Source organism: Danio rerio, chromosome 15 (assembly GCF_049306965.1).
Source record: "Danio rerio strain Tuebingen ecotype United States chromosome 15, GRCz12tu, whole genome shotgun sequence".
NCBI lineage: Eukaryota > Metazoa > Chordata > Actinopteri > Cypriniformes > Danionidae > Danio > Danio rerio.
In genome coordinates, this window is record NC_133190.1 from 3,280,001 (window position 1) to 3,300,511 (window position 20,511).

The window sequence follows — 20,511 nt, forward strand, 5'->3', positions numbered from 1 at the left end:
TTCTACACTTTCAAACGACACCACTTACAGGGGTCTGGTGCAATGCTAGCCCTTTAAATCTTAAAGCGAAAGTCAATGACGTCACGGACCCGGTAGCGGGTCTGCAGATTTCTATGACATGTAGACGTATTTAACAGAAACCTAACCACTATAAACAAAACTGACAGCTGGAGGGGTGTGGTTAAGTGTGTTAGCCACACCCAATACCTCAGACATACCTCATCTGAGAATTTAACAAACAGGAAGTGCGTTTTCAGATTCTAATTAAAGATAACAAGAGCAAACTATTGTTTTTTTTTTTCTTAACGACATGCACAGATGAATTATTCACCACAAAACTAGCAATGTGAGCTAACAAAATCATATGGTTGGTTTTGATTTCATGTGTGCTTTAAAGAGCATTTTATACAGTGAAGACTTTACTCATGGTCTTATTTGCCTCTCCACAGGTCCACACAGCAGCAGTGATGAAACACTGCTGTCCCGCTCTCCTCTTCCTCCCACCGAGAGCAGTTTTAGCAGAACTCAGAGTCCACGCAGACCCCTGCACCCGCCCCCTCGCACATCACCAGCGGGTAAGCCACGCCCTCTTACCGTCAGCACACACTCTGCATACACTCTCAGAAAAAAAGGTACAAATAATGATTAGGAGTACCTGATTATTAAACTACTCAAACAAACATGTATATGTGTTATTTTTCAGGCATGTAGTAATAGTAACAATAGATGTTAATAAATGCTGTATTGACTCAATTTCGTGTTGTTTTGTGTAAATGAATAGTTTGGAGATAAAGTGTAAGCTTTTCTGGTGCAATGTGCTTGGGGGAATAATAATTCTGCATGCGCTGTATTAATCTGCTCTCTGCACTGAAACGTCTCTTGAGCAGCATATCATCATGTTAGAGTGATTTCTGAGGGATCACATGCTGAATGTAACCTGACCAATGATGTGTCAGCAGCAGTCACATGACCCTGTGTGGAGAGGTGTGTCAGTGATGTCATGATGCTGTCTGTCACCATGGTGCAGCATTCATGGTGTTCACACACACACTAGAACAACCGCATACTGCATACTGTCAATGTTACTGAGGTTTTTTTTTCAGCTTGGGCATTTTCTCAGCTGATGTGTGCTGATTTTATATATATATATATATATATAAATAAATAAATATATATATATATATATATATATATATATATATATATATATATATATATATATATATATATATATATAAATATATAAATAAATATATATATATATATATATATATATATATATATATATATATATATATATATATATATATATATATATATATATATATATACACACACACCCGGAGTAATAAAGGGACTTAGCCAACAAGAAAATGAATTAATGAATGAATAATATATATTTATGTATATATTTCGCATTTCGTGACTCGGTGTTCCTTTAAGGTAGTAAAATCACTGCTTAGGCTACACGGTAGAATTGTAATAAGAGTATAATCTTAATCATATTAAAATTGGAGTATTGGTGTCTTATGTGGATGTACTCAGAAAGTCTCTGGTGAAGTCGCGAGCTGTCAAAGACAGAGCATTACTCTGCCTTTCAGCATGAGCCCTCCGTTTAGCGTGTTTTCTCATTAAACACAACGAAAGCATATGCTCAACTCACAGCAAAAAACTTTACAATGACTGCAACAGTTTGTATTCTATAGTTTATTATTATATTTTTTTCATTTTCCATACCTGCAATTCCTGTATTTTGGCTTTTTTTTGCAGTCCACTTAGAATCCAACATGGAAATCAATGTTTTCTTTATTGGCATTGATTGTTTTGAAATTTAAATGTCATTAACATGCCTGTGTTTTAATTTCTGTAATAAATATGGCTGTCAAGCCAGGATCTTGATGGTTTATTGTGGGTATGTTGTTTACGTGAAGAAATCTGTGTTACAAGTTAAACAAACTTACTGTCAACAAACTGTCAGTATTTAAATGCGATTAATCACGATTAATTTTTTAAAAAAGGTGCGATTAATTAGTTAATTTTTTTATTGATTGACAGCACTAATATATATATATAAGAAGTATATATATATATATATATATCATCTCATCATATATATATACTTATATATATATACTTATATATATATATATATATATATATATATATATATATATTTTTTTTTTTTTCTTCATTTATTTAACATCTCTTGTGTTTTTTTTTTCAACCACTAGTGTCTGCAGTATGCATTAAACCCTAGCTTGATACTGCAGTCCTAGCATTAGTGGGCGGAGAGCTCCAGCTAGTGGACAACTGAAGTGTTTACTCCTTTACATAAAGCAGCTTTTAAAGGGACAGTTTACCCCAAAATGAACAACCTGTCACCATTTACTCACCCTTCACTTGTTTAAACCCTTTTTCCCTTTCTTTCTTCTGTTGAACACAAAAGAAGATATTTTGAAAAATGCTGGAAACCTGTAACCATTGTATTTCTACTCTGGAAGTCAGTGGTTTTCATATATATCTTCTTTTGTGTACAGGACAGAAAAAAGAAACTCATAAAGGTCTGAAACCACACAAGGGAGAATATATTTATGTACATTCACCGGCCACTTTATTAGGTACACCTTACGATGACGGTGTCGGACGTCCTTTTGCCTTCAGAACTGCCTTAATCCATCATGGCAGAGATTCAACAAGGTACTGGAAAATTCCTCAGAGATTTTGCTCCATATTGACATGATAGCATCACGCAGTTGCTGCAGATTTGTCGGCTGCACATGCGAATCTCCCTTTCCACCACATCCCAAAAGTGCTCTATTGGATTGAGATCTGGTGACTGTGGAGGCCATTTGAGTGCAGTGAACTCACTGTCATGTTCAAGAAACCATTTGGAGATGATTCACACTTTATGAGATGATGTGTTATCCTGCTGGAAGTAGCCATCAGAAGATGAGTAGTAGTAGTAGTAGTAAACTTTATTGTCCTTGACAGGAAATTTGTTATGGGCATCACCATATTGCTGCAGACATTCCATAAAAACAAACAATAAAAACAATACAAATTACAGCAGTAACAAAATTTATAATGCTAATTAAGATAAAACATTAAAACAGGTACAAAGGATTTCTTATAATGGTTTAACTTACACTTTGGGACTCCATATCTTCTACCAGAAGGAAGCAGTTCATAATGTGAAAACAAAAAATGAGTTGGATCATTCACTATATCATTCATTATAACATCAGAAATATCTTGCTGTTACGTTCAGTCAGTTTAATGCATTGTTGTTGAATTATATCCACAGACCAGCGCTCATATATTTATATATATATATATATATATATATATATATATATATATATATATATATATATATATATATATATATATATATATATATATTAGCGCTGACAAAATTAGTGCGTTAACGCATGCGATTAATTTTAAATGATTAACGCGTTAAACAAAATTAACGCAATTAACGCAGTTGCAGGTTTTTTAACTTCCTGTTGTGCTGGACGTGTGTTTAACATGCAAGAAATGTGGATAAGACCAAGGAAGCACCAAGGAAGGATCATTCACAATCATTTCCATCTGATTGAGGACACAATTCTCATACAAAACTTGAGGAGTAAAATATTTATCGTGCCCAACAATTTTCCATCCTGTCTTTAAGAGATGCACTGTGGTCATAAAGGGATGGGCGTGGTCAGTAACAATACTCAGGAAGGCTTAACTGAATATAGATAAAAACATTTTATAAAAAGAGAGAAACGGGGGCACACCTTGTAATATTGCCAGGGGACACTGTAGGGCGGACCATCAGTGCCAGCAGTTAAATGTGATATTTGATTCTCTTTCAGCCTCTAGAAAGGAGTTTCAGAGGGATGGAGAAATCCTGCGTCCCCTTGTGTCCTCCCCTAAGAGGTTTGCGGTGGTTTGTCCCAAGCCTCAGTCTCCGGGTGAGTATGAGTGTCTCTCTCTCTCTCTCTCTCTATGTGTGTGTGTCTGTTGCTCCTCCCATTGTCATTCACAGCCCTCGTTAACCCCTGCTAGAGGTTGTCATAGCAACAGCGTGAAGACTAAAGGCGTTTATTAGGAAAGCAATGAGTGTTTCCCTCACTAATGCCTCCCACTAATGGAGGATAAGTTGACACTGCGGGGTTTAAAATAACAGCAATTTAATATCACTCATATCAATATGAATATCACCGATATACTGTATTATCAGTTTGCAAAACGCTTACAAAGGATATACAGTATAAGCATATTTATAACATTTTCCTCTAAAATCTGACGAGATTATTCATGTTTGTATTAGTTCAATAGTTTGAGGGTTTTTATTTAAAGCAGTCTGTTTACTGCAATTACAAGTAATGGATTTAGGTTTGTTAAACTACAAATAGATGTATTTTTTAAATATTTTTGTCTTTTCATTGAGCATCATTACTCCAGTCTTCAGCATCACGTGTGTTCTGACCCTGATCTACGGGGTCAAGGGGGATCATAAATATTTTTGACAACCCTTTGTTGCTTGTTACTGTTATTTATGTTGTTCTTTTTTACGAGAATAGCGAAACTCATAACTGAGGATAGATGACACAAGGCTGAAAAACATTGCAATAACTAAACTTGAACTGAACTGAAATTATAAAAACAAATAATAATGATAAACGAGTGAAACTAATGACAAAAGTAATAATTAAACTAGTGTCTCATATATATATTTTTTTTCTTGAATGATTTTTTTCTTTAATACGATGACAGTACACTCACATTGGTGTCCTTTGTTTAGTAATGAAGACTTTTGACCAATCAGAGTAGAGTTCTGTTATCTGACTAATCAGAGCAGACTGATGTCATTTGACCAATCAGAGTAGAGTTCTGTCATCTGACCAATCAGAACAGAGTGGTGTCATCTAACCAATCAGAGTAGAGTTCTGTCATCTGACCAATTAGAGCAGAGTGGTGTGTTTTAACTAATCAGAGTAGAGTGATGCCATTTGACCAGTCAAAGTAGAATTCTGTCATCTGACCAATCGGAGCAGCGTGGTGTCATTTGACCAATCAGAGTGGTGTCATTTGACTAATCAGAGCAGAGTTCTGTCATCTGACTAATCAGAGCAGAGTGGTGTCATTTGACCAATTAGAGTAGAGTTCTGTCGTCTGACTAATCAGAGCAGAGCAGTGTCATTTGACCAATCAGAGCAGAGTTCTGTCTTCTAACCAATCAGAGTTCTGTCATCTGATTAATCAGAGCAGAGTGATGTCATTTGACCAATCAAAGTAGAGTTCTGTCATCTGACCAATTAGACCAGAGTGGTGTCATTTGACCAATCAGAGTAGAGTTATGTTATCTCACCAATCAAAGTAGAGTTCTGTTGTTTGACTAATCAGAGCAGAGCAGTGTCATTTGACCAATCAGAGTAGTGATGGCATTTGACCAATAAGAGCAGAGAAGTGTCATCTGACCAATCAGAGAAAAGTAGAGTAATCTGACCAATCGCAACATAGTAGTGTCATCTAACCAATCAGAGGAAATTTGTGTTATATAACCAATCAAAGCAGAGCAGTGTCATTTGACCAATCATGCTAGAGTTTTGTCATCTGACCAATCAGAGCAGAGTGGTTTCATTTGACCAATCTGTCAGAAAGCTGTTGTTTCAGGCAATGAGAGAGAAGACTCGGATGTTTCTGTTGATATTATTAGAGTAATACCTTTATATATATATATATATATATATATATATATATATATATATATATATATATATATATATATATATATATATAAATATATATATATATAAATATATATATATATATATATATATAAATATATATATATATATATATATATATATATATATAAATATATATATATATATATATATATATATATATATATATATATATATATATATATATATATATATATATATATATACCTTTGATGGATGTAAACCTACTGTAGGAGACCTACAAAACCTAAAATAGGAACTGTTAAAACCCAATAATTATGTAACTTAATTCTCATAATAATAAACTTTCCTACAGTTTTTATTCATGTTCATGTATATGTTCCAGTGCGTCAGAAGTCATGCGTGGCCCGTCTGGGTGGGCGTTCAGAGGGTTTGGATGCTGAGCGCGAGCGGCTGATGGTGCAGAGACTGAAGGAGAGATGTGAAGATCAGGCCCGGCAGCTGATCAGCCTGCAGGAAGAGCTCAGAAAGTCCTTACAATGCCTGGATGTGTTCAGCATCACCACCCAACACTTCTGCCACAAGGTAAAACACATCCCTCATTTGACACCCCTGTACAGGCACTGTCAATTTTACTTCATATTAAGATGCATTTTAGTCGATCGAATCTCAAATGGAAGACATTCTGGTCTAAGAGAGGTGTAAATGTTTTGGGTTTGTCCAGTTCAGTAGAACATGTGGTATTTAGCATAAATGTTACCACATTCACCTCCCATGCAAGTGCAGATGCTATTCACAGCAGTGCGAGAAAAACCATACAGGGTTCATTGGTGCCGTGACCTGGGTGGGAGTGAGGTTTGGGGAATCTTGGGCTGTTTTTAATGTTTTTGTTAGCACATATCAGAAATACCCGTTTAAATTCTGTTCTGACTGGTGTAAATAGTATCAGTAGAACCTGTGATCTTTAGCATTCACGTTACCACATTCACCTCAAATACAAGTTCAGATCTCATTCAGACCAACGTGAGTAGAGTTGTAAGGGTCTAATTGGTGCCGTGACCCGTGTGGTAATGAGGTTTGGGGAGTCTTGGGAAGTCTTTAATGTTCTTGTTTGCACATACCAGAAATTAATTCAATTTATTTTCGGCTTAGTCACTTGTAACCACATTCAAGTTCAGGTCCCATTCAGAACAATGTACATTCATTCATTTATTCATTTTCTTGTCAGCTTAGTCCCTTTATTAATCCGGGGTCGCCACAGCGGAATGAACCGCCAGCAAGTTTTTACACAGCGGATGCCCTTCCAGCCGCAACCCATCTCTGGGAAACATCCACACACACACACTCATACACTACGGACAATTTAGCCTACCCAATTCACCTGTACCACATGTCTTTGGACTGTGGAGGAAACCCACGCGAAGGCAGGGAGAACATGCAAACTCCACACAGAAACGCCAACTGAGCCGAGGTTCGAACCAGCGACCCAGCGACCTTCTTGCTGTGAGGCGACAGCACTACCTACTGCGCCACTGCCTCGCCAGAACAATGTACATAGAACCATAAAGGTTTAATTGGTGCCGTGACCCAGATGGTAACACGGTTTTGAGGAGTGATAGCAACTCAGGCAAACTAGTTGGAGCTATGCATGTCAATCTCATTCCCTGGCCTCAAGAGGCACACCAGGTAATGTTGCTAGAATCTGCGACCTTTAGCGTCTTTGTTTCCACATCTGCCTCCAATACCAAAATATCACTTAAAACCAAAACAAAGCAGGGTGATTACAACTGTAGGGCCTACACTTTTTTATTAGCAAATTGTGTTAATCCTACTGTAAAACAAGCAGTCATATTTAATCTAGAGGGCATTCGTTTGTCTTGATTGGATGGTTTTTATGTGTCCATTCCCTTCTATTAGACAATACACAAGTCACATGTGTTATATTGTTCTTTATTGATCTCATCCTCCTGGCGCACGATCTCTCCATCATTTACCCCTCCTCCTCCCAGCATCCTTGAGTGTGTGTGCGTTTGTGCGAGAAAGAGGGCGAGAAGCTAGAGGGTTGTCTGAGGAACATGTGTAGAATCGCAGACTCACGGTACCCGTTGTTGCAGTAGTCAGAATATGATGCCAAACACAGGATGAGGTAAGGCCATTGATTGGGCAATATTAGTCTTTTTTCTACCACGTTTACCCTCTCCCTGCCTGTCCGTCTGTCATCCTCTCCCACTCTCTCCTCATGCGGTGCGCGTATGGTATTCCCCAGACAGGTTTTAATGATGCTACATTCTGTCCTAGCATGAGCCGGTGTTGCTGTAATAGCTCTGTTTCTCCATCCTACATGCTGTTTGGATAATACGGTAAAACAATACCCGGAAGAAAGTGTGTGATGCTGCTGCTCTTTAGCTCTGTGACTTGTGTGCTCAAGTAGGATTATTGATGCCTTTTGAATAAGACCTTGCTTGTTTCATATTTATTCTTCGGTTCTTCTTTACATACTTTGTGATTATGGATGCTGGGTTTGTGTGTGTGCTAACAGTCAAGACAAACATGTGGACTTGCGGTGAGGGAAACACCCCACCCTGACTGCTGACACTTTATGCTGCTGGTCTTATGTTATTATTCACAATTTAAGGCATGTTTGTACTTTATTCATTGCTGTAAATTATTAAATTTGAGACGGCACTGATGACATTGTTAACTAGATCTGAAGAAATTGTCAGAATTGCTCTTGCAAAACAAAATAGTGGTTGGACCTTGTGGTTGCTTGTATATTATGGTTTGTAAAGAGTTGTCAATGGTTGTTTTCAGGATGCTATGTGGTTGCAAAGCTGTTCTGGGTTGTTGTTGGGGTAGTAACTTTGTTTCTAAGGTGTAGTTTGTTGCTAATTGCTAATTATTATGTCATCGCAAAATAGTTATGGATGGTTGCTGGGCTGTTTGTTTCGTGGTTTTAATTAAGAATACTGGGGTGTTGTTATGGGGTTGCTAATGTTTTGTTCAAGAGTTCACACTTAGCTGATGATTGACTATAAAGCGTGTTTGGCATGCTGTCCCAGGAGCCCTGAGCTCATAAGATCCTCCAGCCCAGGGGCTCCCTCCTGTTTGGTGGGTAGGAGGGGAGTTTGAGTTCGGGTAGATCTTGAAAACTCCATTGCTGTCCATAGTTAAAGACAAATTAGGGATTGCTATCCCTTCTAAAAAACAGCTTCAACCAGCCTAAGCTGGTTGGCTAGTTTTAGCTGGTTGACCAGCCTGGTTTTAGAGGGGTTTTGGCCACTTCCAGGCTGGTTTCAAGCCATTTCCAGCCTGGTTTTAGCTGGTCAGGCTGGAAAATGACCAGCTAAAACCAGTTTGATCAGTTTGGTTTAAGCTGGACATTTTTGGTTTTGGCTGGGCTCTCAGCTTGGCAAGGCTGGTTTTAGCTGGTCATCTCCCAGTCTGTTAAGCTGTTTTTTTCAGTAGGGATGGAGAGATATACTGCTAGCTAAGAGCTCATCTGAGACCTTATCCATACCTGTCAACATTGGGATGTGAAAATAAGGGATATGCCCACCATAACAAGGGACCCCCCCCCCCTCCTTAAAAAATCCCCAAATTACTAAATGTGTTCATTTGGAACTGTTTTTTTTCAATTAAATGGTCAGTAGTATGTTTTAAAATTATTATTATTATGATTAAAGAGCAACGAATGAATCTCGAATTTATTAAGATTTTTTTACTACATTAAAAAAGGTGTCACTTTAAAAATGCACACATCTAACATTATAATAAAAGCATTCAACTGCTTTTCTAACTTTTTATGCTCATTTAAGATGAAATTAGATGTGTTTGAAAAAAAACCCACCAAGATCGACATCCTTATATGTTATTATTATTAATTTTGTGTGTATGTCTGTTTAAACACGCACCCAAAAGCCAGACTTTCGCTCCTCTTCAAATCGCGTGTACAGAATCTGTTTGGGAAACAGCGTCTGTTTATCACTATGGAGCGTGTCAGCTGACAGTCTGACGGCACCTGTAATCAAAAGGAAATGGAATCGCGCCGTTTTTAATATTTATTTATAAGTGTTTTCATTCCTAAACAAAGCGAAAGCACAGAAGACTCACGTTTTAGAGCAAGGGCGACACCTGGTGGTTCGGCGGTATGGTTGCGTATAGGGAGGCTCGAATGTTCAGAAAAAGACTGAAAATATGGAGAGGGTGCTCGCTGCAGAGCCATTTGGGCGAGCTGAGCTCCAGCGAGGGGGAGCATGAGCTCTCGCTCTGCCTCCTGTAAGCTGTTTTAATGCGTACACCAACCCCACCCCTAACCCTACCCCCAGTGACATCACTCGTAGAAGAAGTGCAAAGAAGGTGGAGCTCAAGCTCATGCTCCCCCTCGCTGGAGCTCAGCTCGCCCAAATGGCTCTGCAGCGAGCACCACTTGAAAATACGGGAGAAATACGGGAAAGTTCCTTTACGGGATGATGGTGGGATAGAACAGTAAAATATGGGAGAATCCCCGGAAAAACGGGAGGGTTGACAGGTATGACCTTATCTCGCATGTCTTTGGACGGTGAGAGGAAACCGGGGAACCCGGGGGAAACCCACATGAGCATAGGATGAACACGTAAACTTTAAACAGAAACGTTGTCTGACCAGGTAAGGACTTGAACCAGTGACGTTTTTGCTGTTAGGCAACAGTGCTAACCACTGGGCCACCGTGCCGCCTTATCTAAAAGAGGAGGAGGATGGGGTGGAAGGGAAGATTTAAGATGAAGATCACTGAGGTATGAAACTTTGGTCATTTATAGCGACTTAGGAATGGTGTGATTGGTGAATCATGCGTTAGCTAATGCGGGACCAGCCGTGGTGAATCATAAGCACGCGATCCTCTCGAAATTAGTTTATAAATAAACTTCACTTAGCGAACATTTGCACTTATTAGGATGTTCAGGTGGATTTCCGGGACATTTCCTTTTGGAAAGTTGGGAATGCATGTTTTATGAGTACTCAGATTATTCTGGATGTTTACTAATATGGTGTTGCTATGCTGTTTAAGGTGTTGTGAGTAGTTGTGTAGGGTGCTCTAGGTCAGGGGTGGCCAACCCTGTTCCTGGAGAGCCACCTTCCTGCAGATTTCAGTTGCAGCCCGTATCAAACACACCTGCCTGTAATTATCACGTGGTGTCCTAATTAATTGGTTCATCAAACATCTGTTTGATGTTGTGTGCTGGAGGAAAAGCTGATTGGGGGAAAGCTGGAACAGGGAGAGTGATGAAAGGTCAGGGCATTTGTAAGGTCATGAGGTCTTGACCCTGCTGTGCGTTTGTAAGTGAGAGGGTTATAAATTAATATGTTGAATAGGCTGCATAAAGTCTGTGAACGCTTTGCATATTTATTATTATTATTATTTATTATTATTATTATTATTATTACTATTTATTATTTTATTTTTATTATTATTATTATTATTATTATTTTATTATTATTATTATTTATTATTATTATTATTATTTATTATTATTATTATTATTATTTAATTTAAAATTTAGGACACTGATTTTAAATGATGAAGAAATTGAAGAGATTTCATTTCATTATATTTTATTATTTACGATTAAAGTCCCCATTAGTATCAGTATGTATGGAATCAAATGAATTAATATCAAAGTAAAACAGCACATCGGTAATAAGGGAATATCTTGGTTTCAAAGTCACAGACAAGTTTATCAACTTTTTCTTCGTCATTTTAGTTAACCTATTCACCATCTTTGTTATCCTTTTCACCATCCTCTTCTTCATCTTGGTTGATTTCTTCTTTATTTTGGCCTTCTTCTTTGTCATCCTCTTCCTTGATCTTTTCACCATCCTCTTCTTTCTCTTAGTTTATCCATCTGTCAACGTTTTCTTCATCTTTGTCTAACCCTTTTTCATCTTAGTTTTCATTTTTCTCATCTTGGTCTTTAGCTTCGTTGTCATCTTCTCATCTTCCTCATCCTCTCTTTCATTTTAGTCTCCTTTGTGAATTTCTTCATCTTTCTCATCCTCTCCGTCAACTTGGTCTTCTGTCTTCCACCATATATGTATATATATTTTTTTTTTCGACCACAGGACTGGATATCTATAAAGATTTTTGCACAGAATATATATTCAGATATTGTAGGAAAGGACATCGTGATGTTTTAAAGAATTGTGTTGGAGCTTTAACTACCTTTTAATGTTCTCATATTTATAAAAACATTTGAAGATCTTAAGCAACTTTACTTGAAAGAGACGTGATGGTGTCATTAGAAACTGAATTGGAAATGACCTTATTTTAATATAGTCAGTCGTGAACTGAAGGCTTGAAACTCCAGGGCTGAAAAGGAGTCCCACTCCGGCCCCGGTTTAAAATGTGATATTCTAGTGGACAAACCCTTTAAAGCCATTCTTAAGCTTATTTTTACATTTCACCTGCCGTACAACAATGTGAGATTGCAGATTCTGTGTGGACCCATTCATAACACATTTGTATGCCTTTTTCGTGTGTTTTCCAGAGCGAGAGTGCTGCTGTGAGGGAGAGGGAATTATCCCTGCAGTTGGCCAGGATCAGGGATGAAGTGGGTAAGTCTGAAAAAAAAAAAAATCTCATCACACACTTGTGCTGCGTCAAACTCACAAATGAGATCAACCATCCAGTATCATATCCTACAAATATGGCTAAATTATATGCTTCATGTTCAGTGAACATCTGTTTGACTGCTTGTTAACTGAAGGTTTCAATCTGCCAATCACATGAGAGCTACTCAGTGCATTTAAACTGGATGCGGTCCAGATGATCTGCCGAAGTTCAAACTGAGCAATAGAATCAGTTACAAATATGATTTAAGGGTTTTTGAATGTAGTTGGATCTTAGTGCCAGACAATGGTTTGAGTATTTTAGAGATTCCTGATGTACTGGAATTTTCTTACAAAACCATCTTTAGGGTTTATGGGGAATAGAAGTGAATGAAAAGCAGAGTGATTAAGCCAATTATGATATGGGGATGGTTAGAAGGCCATGATGGACAGAGGACAGTAGTCAAATTTGGCCAGGATGCCGGGGTTAAACCCCTAATCTTTTTCAAAGGGCATTCTGGAATTTTTCACCACCACAGAGAGTCAGGACCTTGGTTTAACGCAGGGGTCACCAAACTTGTTCCTGGAGGGCCGACGTCCTGGAGATATTAGCTCCAACCCTAATCAAACACACCTGAACAAGCTAATCAAGGTCTTACTTGGTGTACTTTAAACATCCAGGCAGGTGTGTTGAGGCAAGTTGAAGCTAAACCCTGCAGGGACACCAGCCCTCCAGGACCGAGATTGGTGACCCCTGGTTTAACTGAGCAGAATAAAGTCCCCATGGATATACTGGGGCATTAGGATTCACACAGACCGCAGGTTGGGAGCCCCCTGTTGGCCTCACTAAAACCACTTCCCGCAGCAACCTAGCTTTCCCATGTGGTCTCCCATCCAGGTACTTACCAGGCGCAGCCCTGCTTAGCGTCAGTGGGCGACCATGTGAGAGTTGCAGAGAGCTAGTTGCCTTTCACAACTGAGGTCTGCAGAAGACCTTGAACACATCAAACCTTGAAGCAGAAGAGCTACAGCATCAGAAGTAGACCACACCTGTGACACTACTGTCAGCTAAACACAGTGTACAGTGTATAATATAACAGTGCACATTGGTTCAGCAAAACTGAACAACAGAAGAATGGAAAAAGGTTGCCAGCTCTGGTGAATGTCCGTTTCTGCTGCAACATTTTGATGGTCGAGTGAACAGGGGAAGAAGATCACAACACTCAAATGGGCTCCACAGTCACACATTCCACACCCTTATATTGTGCTGAAATGGGAGATTCATTCCTTCATTCATTTTCTTGTCGGCTTAGTCCCTTTATTAATCAGGGGTCACCACAGCGGAATGAACCGCCAACTTATTCAGCATATGTTTTATGTAGAGGATGCCTTTTCGGCTGCAACCCAACGTCGGGAAACACCCATACACTCTTGCATTCACACACATACACTACAGCTAATTAAGCTTACACAATTCGCCTATAACGCATGTGTTTGGACTTTGGGGGAAACCAGAGCACCCAGTGGAAACTAGAGGTCTGCATTCCCACGGCCCAGATTTCTTGCGGCACAGGATTAAATTTCCGAATAAAGCGCGTGAATAAAGCGTGATGCTGTGTAGCTTGTTTGTTGCTGTCTATGTGTGTGTGTGTGTGTGTGAATGAGAGAGAGTGTGATGCTGTGTGTCTCTTGCTTGGTGCTGTTTGTCTATGGCCCTGTTTACACTAGTGCGTTTTAGTTTGAAAACGCATAAGTTTTGCTACGGTTACGCCATCCGTCCACACTACGCCGGAGTTCTCGAGCGCCGAAAACGGAGCGTTTCTAAAACGCCGGAGAGGCCGTTTTCATTCTGAAACGCTGCTGCTCCGTCTCAGTGTGGATGATGGAAAACGGAGACATCTGAAAACGGAGGCGGGGCTGCCGGCGTTTGCCTATCTGATTGGGGCTTTTCCTCAATATTAAGTAGCCCACACACAGTTCAGTCTCGCATCCTCTTCTTGTAAGTTCAGACTTCGCAAGTTTGATCAAGGCTGCAGTCTCTTCTTCTCAGTTTGATATGGAAAACATACCGAGGACACGGGTAAATCTTCAAAGGGAACAGTGTACTTTATAACTTCATTCACATCACCTTGGCTACGTTGTTTCACTTTCTCAACAATAAAATGTAAACATGATTTAAGGAACTGCCTATTTTCATTTTAATATTAGCAACTTGACAGACAGCAGAAATTTTGAGGCGCCGTGCTGCATATATGAGCGTCATCTTCACTGTGTGGATATTTATAACAAAACGGAGCCGATAACTACTGCCTCCTTTCAATTTCAGTGAAAATACGAAACGCACCCTCTCTTTTGCTGAATATCAGTTTTAATAATCGATAATTATAAAAGTATAACATACAATAAGTTTATACATTGTAGGAAATAAAGGCAAGCGATCAGTCAATGTACCTGGATTAATCATTAACTTATCTTTGCGCTTAACCAAAAACATGTTACCCGTGAACAAGTAACTTAATAGATTACAATGATCAAAGTCAGGGAATTGGCCTATGTCGTTAGATAAAGACAACAACATGAATGAAATATCACGTTTAGCAAATATAGTGAGATTAGATCCAGCGAGAGATGCTTGATGAGCAGTCCGACAAGCAGAGCTCTCATCTGGGTAGAAATGCTGGATCGCTTGCCCGTGAGTGTGTGTGTGGTCACGTGATGTGCGTTTTCAGCGTTTTGGTGTGGACGGAGAGCAGTTCAGAAACGCTGGGTAAAACGCAAGTGTGGACGCGGATCGTTTTCATTCTACAACGCCATTTTAAAACTAAAACGCACTAGTGTAAACCGGGCCTATGTTTGTGTGTGTTTATACAGACAGCTTGTTAAAAGGCTGTCTGGACTTATGTAGCTGGGTGTTTTTTTTTTTTTTTTGTGGTTTTGTTCTCTAGTGGAAACCCACGCGAACACGGGGAGAACATGCAAACTTCACACAGAAATTGACCCAACTGACCTAGCTGTGGTTTGAACCAGTAACCTTCCTTCCAAGAAGTTCATTGTATCTATGTATCTTGAAGAAGGTATAAAGAGGTCAAAGATAGGTCAAACTAGAAAGGTGAACTTTATAGAATAAAGTTTACAAGTTAATATGTTCTTTTGTTTAGGAAAATAACCACCAAAATAAAAAGTTGTTAGCATAAATAGCAGTCACCTATGCCTCATTTCCACAGTACATTTTAGTACAGGGTGACGTAGTGGCACAGTAGGTAGTGCTGTCGCCTCACAGCAAGAAGGTTGCTGGTTCGAACCTCGGCTCAGATGGCGTTTCTGTGAGGAGTTTGCATATTCTCCATGGGTTTCCTCTGGGTGCTCTGGTTTCTCCCACAGTCCAAACACATGCGGTACAGGTGAATTGGGTAGGCTAAATTGTCCATAGTGTATGAGTGTGTGTGGATGTTTCCCAGAGATGGGTTGCGGCTGGAAGGGCATCCGCTGAGTAAAAACCTGCTGGATAAGTTTGTGGTTCATTCCGCTGTGGCGACCCTGGATTAATAAAGGGACTAAGCCGACAAGAAAATGAATGAATTTTAGTACAGTACAGTACAATTCGGTACAAGTCACCCTGATCAGGCTTGCATTTCCATTACCAATAGTACCCTTTAAACAGGGAGTCAGTGTTGTGCTAGGTGCTAAAGGGTACCACAAAAGTCATATGGTACTTCTGACAATGTAATTGAACTGTACCGCTTAGTGGAAATAAGTTATTAGTCTGAGAATTTTGACACCACATGATGCTTTTGTACTCTAGGTATTGATTATTGAAAGTTAAGCATGTCCTTTCACCTTCTCCATCTCTGTAGTGGTCAGTGTTCAGCGGTGGGAGTGTCTGCAGGGTGAGAAGGCCCAACTGGAGCAGAGTTTCGAGCGGAAGCTGAAAGAACTCCAAGAGGAGCAACAGCGGCAGCTCAAGGCCTTACAGGAGAGACTGGTGGAGGAGCACAGCTCTGAGAAACAGAGACTCCAGCAGCAGCAGAACAGTCACCTGGTGCAGCTGCGATCCCAGCACCAGGAGCAGGTGAGATGAGAAAATAGCAAAGTGTGAAGACTGAGATCATCACTGACCCAGGGTTTTCAAGAGTTCACACTTAGCTCATGATTCATACATAGCTTGTTTGGCATGCTGTCCCGGGAGAGAGCCCTGAGCTCAAGGGATCCTCGAGCCCAGGGCTCCCCCCCCTTTTGCAGGGCGAGTGGAGATTGAGCTCAGGTCTATCTCAAACTCCCCCGCTGCTGAGGCCAAGGCGAACTTCCTGAGAGTAAGACATTATAAAAAAGGTTTAGGCTTGTTTTATCTATATTATAGAGCACATTTGGATGGTGGGAGGAAACCGGGGAACCCGGGGGAAACCCACGCGGACACGGGGAGAACATGCAAACTCCACACAGAAATACCAGATGGCTCAGCGAGGACCCAACACCATTGGTATTCTTGCTGTGAGGCAACAGTGCTAGTCACTGGGCCACCGTGCCGCCCATTCTGGATAAAGGAGGAAGAAGGGGAGGAGGGGGGTTTCTTCCAGACGAAGATAGTTGTAGAAAGGAAATGAGGATATATATAGTGATTTGGGATCCTTTGATTGGAGGATCATAATTAGTTAATGTGGACCAGCTGGGTAAATCATGAGCACATGCTCCTCTCGAAATTAGTTTAAAACTAAACTTCACTTATTTTAAAAGTACATTGGAGTGTTGGGTGTGAAGCGAGGGTTGAGAAATCCTGGAAGGGGAAAATGTGTTTATAGACTGAAAAGAAACCCAAAGTATATTGCAATTTTGACATGGGTTCATAGGTGCCCTTTCCTTTCAATTGTTTCTCCCATGCCACACTATTAGTTACAGCAATCAAAGCTAAGGTTGATAATAATTTAAGGCTGATGATAATTTAACATGAATCAGATGTGTTTTCCAAGACATTTTTAATCCAATACAGCAAAGGTCACCAATCTCTGTCCTGGAGGGCCGGTGTCCCTGCAGGGTTTAGCTCCAACTTGCCTCAACACACCTGCCTGGATGTTTCAAGTACACCTAGTAAGACCTTGATTAGCTTGTTCAGGTGTGTTTGATTAAGGTTGGAGCTAAAATCTCCAGGACACCGGCCCTCCATGAGCAAGTTGGGTAAGCCCTGCCATACAGCCTTGATTTACTGTATTTAGATCTCTCACTTGTAAGGGTAAAACCTTCAATGGGAATCACAGCATAGGGATAAATCCTTCAGAATGGAACCCAGCCAATGTGTACTTTAACTAGCAGTGTGCATAAAGACAGGCACTCAAGACACGAGCACTTAAAAGATTCACTCTTCTTAAGAGTCTTTGCCACTTCTTTATAGAAGTTATAAATATGTCTACAGGTATGGGCAACTCGTAAATCCTTTAGACAAGCGGCCGTAAACTTGGACAACTTGTTGTCTTCAGTAGTTTTTTTGTTGTTTCAAGTGTTTTTCCACCTGCAATACGAGGAATCAAGGAAATTCAAGGGAAAAAAAATCAAGGAATTTCAATGGTCATCATTGAGATGAAGAGTTATAGGGTTTCATTGGCTAAGAAATGTAGCTATTTATGCTTAACTTTGACAAAGTTGCAGAGCTGGCCAAAAGCAAGCATTTTAGTTCACCTGTGATCTTTCTATGGTTTGAGATTTGTAACTTAGCATAAAAGCTAATCTCTAGATCACTAAGAATCTCACTAGTCTATAGCACCAGACTAACCATTCAAAAGGTTCTCACAAAGACCAGGGGCCTCATGTATCAACGCTGCGTACGCACAAAAACTTTGCATACGCCAGGTTTCGAGCTCAGAATCGCTCACGTTTGGATTTACTAACGATGAACTGAACGTGGGAATGTGCGCAGCTTCACGGCAGCTTCATGGCTGGCGTACGCACATTTTTTGTGCGTGTCTGTTTTATTTCCATTGGCGACTCCTAGAGGCAGTTGTGTTAAATTGCACTCTACAAAGTGTCTTCTCAGCTTGTAGGAGATGGTTTTATATGCATGTCTAGTATATAAGGTTTCCATACCATTCAGTTGACCATCCAAACATTAAAGCGCAATTTGCATCGGTCGCCTGTTTTCCCAATGTAATCGCAGCTATCTACTGCACACACATTTCTATAAAGGCACCATGATCTGAGGATGAACTGGCATACGTGAATCAGAAACATTTCCATTCAATAAATGTGCAAATTAAATTTGATGCACAGACTTATTAAAGATTCCTACTTGTCTTTCTAATGATAAAGCGTATAGTTAAAATCTGATATGTAGCGGGGAAAAAAAAAAGTTCTTCCGCTGCTGGATTTGAATCGAGTTCATGCTTGACTGTATCGAAATATGTTGCCCTGGGTTTAGCGAGCTGCGCCACTTAAGCTGATAAAAATACTATCAAATTTTACACCTATAGATCTCACGATTTTTTTTTAATCCACTCAGTGCGATGTTCAGACCCAACTGTGTTTACCGCATCAGCTAATCTCTCCCCACTATATATATATATAAAAAACTCTCCCCACTCTATATTTTTCTTTTGTTATTAATTCCAGAGGACAAACTTGCAAACAACACAGTTTTTCTCTGGTCTACCTCCGAAAGCAGCACCTCCAATTCACTTGCTGATCAAAGTTTCTCTTTTTGCTTGATTTTGCCGTTGCTTTTTCGTTGGGTTTTGCCAAAGTATAGTCATTTGCATATTCATACGGGGGCGGAGGCAGGGCTGGTTGCGCTCAGTTTCACGTTCATTCAGATGTACAAACAGAATATGTGTGAGATTCGGCATACGCAGTGTTTCATGCATCTGCATTTTTTTCTGCGTACGCACATTTACAGCTTTGTACGTACGCAATGTTTTAGTATTATTTCCACGCAAGTCTTCGTACATGAGGCCCCAGTTGACCAGTCAGAATCCATTATTCCAGAGTCTCTTTTGATTTCTGATTTTTGGTATTAGATCGAGAAGATGAGTGAAAACCATGAGACGGCTATGATTGAGATGGAAGCAACTCATAGTGCCACGCTGGCCACTTTACAAGAGGAACACACCAGAACCATCAAGAGTGAGTCCTGCTGCCTGACACAACCATCACACTGCTGGAAATCTGATCTATTATGCCTAAAAATCTAGTGAACTGTCTACTTACCTTTATGTAGGCATCATGCAGTTGGCTGGAAGGTCTAAAATTACAAATAGGTTTTGCTCACTAATGCCACTTTTCCACCAAGGCCTGTGTTTTATTTGGAGCTAGTGCTTTGTCAGAGGGATTGGCTCAAACTTCCACTGACATTCTCTGCTTACTGAGATAGGTTACCTTGTTCAAGAAGAGTAAAATCTTGCTTGTCTTTAAAAAGCAAACCAGTAGTTGGACAATGGTGTTCGCTCAATGTCAGTGGAAATGTAAGCCTGTTCTTAGTGAGTACCACCCTCTGCAAGAGCAGCAGCAATTTAGAATCAAACTTGGGCTTTTTTTTTTAGTTGGAACATTCAGTATTGTTGCAGATCCAGCAATGTTTATAACAGTAGCAGTAGCAGTAGTAAAATATTTACAGACTGCACTTTCTTACTCAGTTAATTATTCCTGGGCCAGGGTGCAGATGTTTGTTGAGGACTGGGCTTGAAATTCTACTGGCCTTGCAGAATGGGAAAATCTGAGCCCGTTAGGGGGAGATTAGATCACTTTTGAATGGAAAGCTAAGCCTGGTTCCACATTTTGTCTCCCAACACCAGCCTCATTGGAAAAGTGGTAGAGGCCTCTAGTGAAAATATATGCTACTGCAGACAGTTGAATATAAACTGTTTAATATCTTTTTTCATCTGACTACATGCACTGGTTGGTTGTTTTTAGACTTGAAGATGGCACATGAGCAGCAAAAGAAGTCAATGGACGAGGAGTTTGAGAAGCTCAGACTCTCACTGCAGGTACTGGAACATGTCATCCTTTTGAATTGAAACACATTCTTCTCTTTTTATGATGGCATATGTTAGGTCAATTTATACTTCTGCATCGAGTGCACTCGGTAGCTCCAGAATAGCCTTCGCGCAGTTGTATAGCCTTTGCCATACCCTAACATGGACCTACGAGTGCAAGATCTGAGATTGGTTGGAGTGGAAGCATTGATGAGTGTGAGATGGATACAGCTACAGACGGATACATTTGCTTTGTTTACTTTGTTCAAAGTCAT

The 20,511-nt window shown here is 39.9% G+C and overlaps 1 protein-coding gene across 3 annotated transcripts in view; it reads left to right on the forward strand.

Annotated features, from left to right (window-relative positions):
* Positions 1-20,511, forward strand: part of mtus2b (microtubule associated tumor suppressor candidate 2b) — a 60,287-nt gene that overhangs the window by 30,396 nt on the left and 9,380 nt on the right. For all 3 annotated transcript variants that reach the window (XM_073924241.1, XM_073924242.1, XM_073924243.1), the window contains 7 exons: positions 450-575; positions 3,864-3,962; positions 6,088-6,287; positions 12,224-12,290; positions 16,139-16,353; positions 19,283-19,388; positions 20,175-20,248. In XM_073924241.1, the coding sequence (XP_073780342.1) occupies positions 450-575; positions 3,864-3,962; positions 6,088-6,287; positions 12,224-12,290; positions 16,139-16,353; positions 19,283-19,388; positions 20,175-20,248 (887 nt within the window). The remainder of the gene's footprint in view (positions 1-449; positions 576-3,863; positions 3,963-6,087; positions 6,288-12,223; positions 12,291-16,138; positions 16,354-19,282; positions 19,389-20,174; positions 20,249-20,511) is intronic.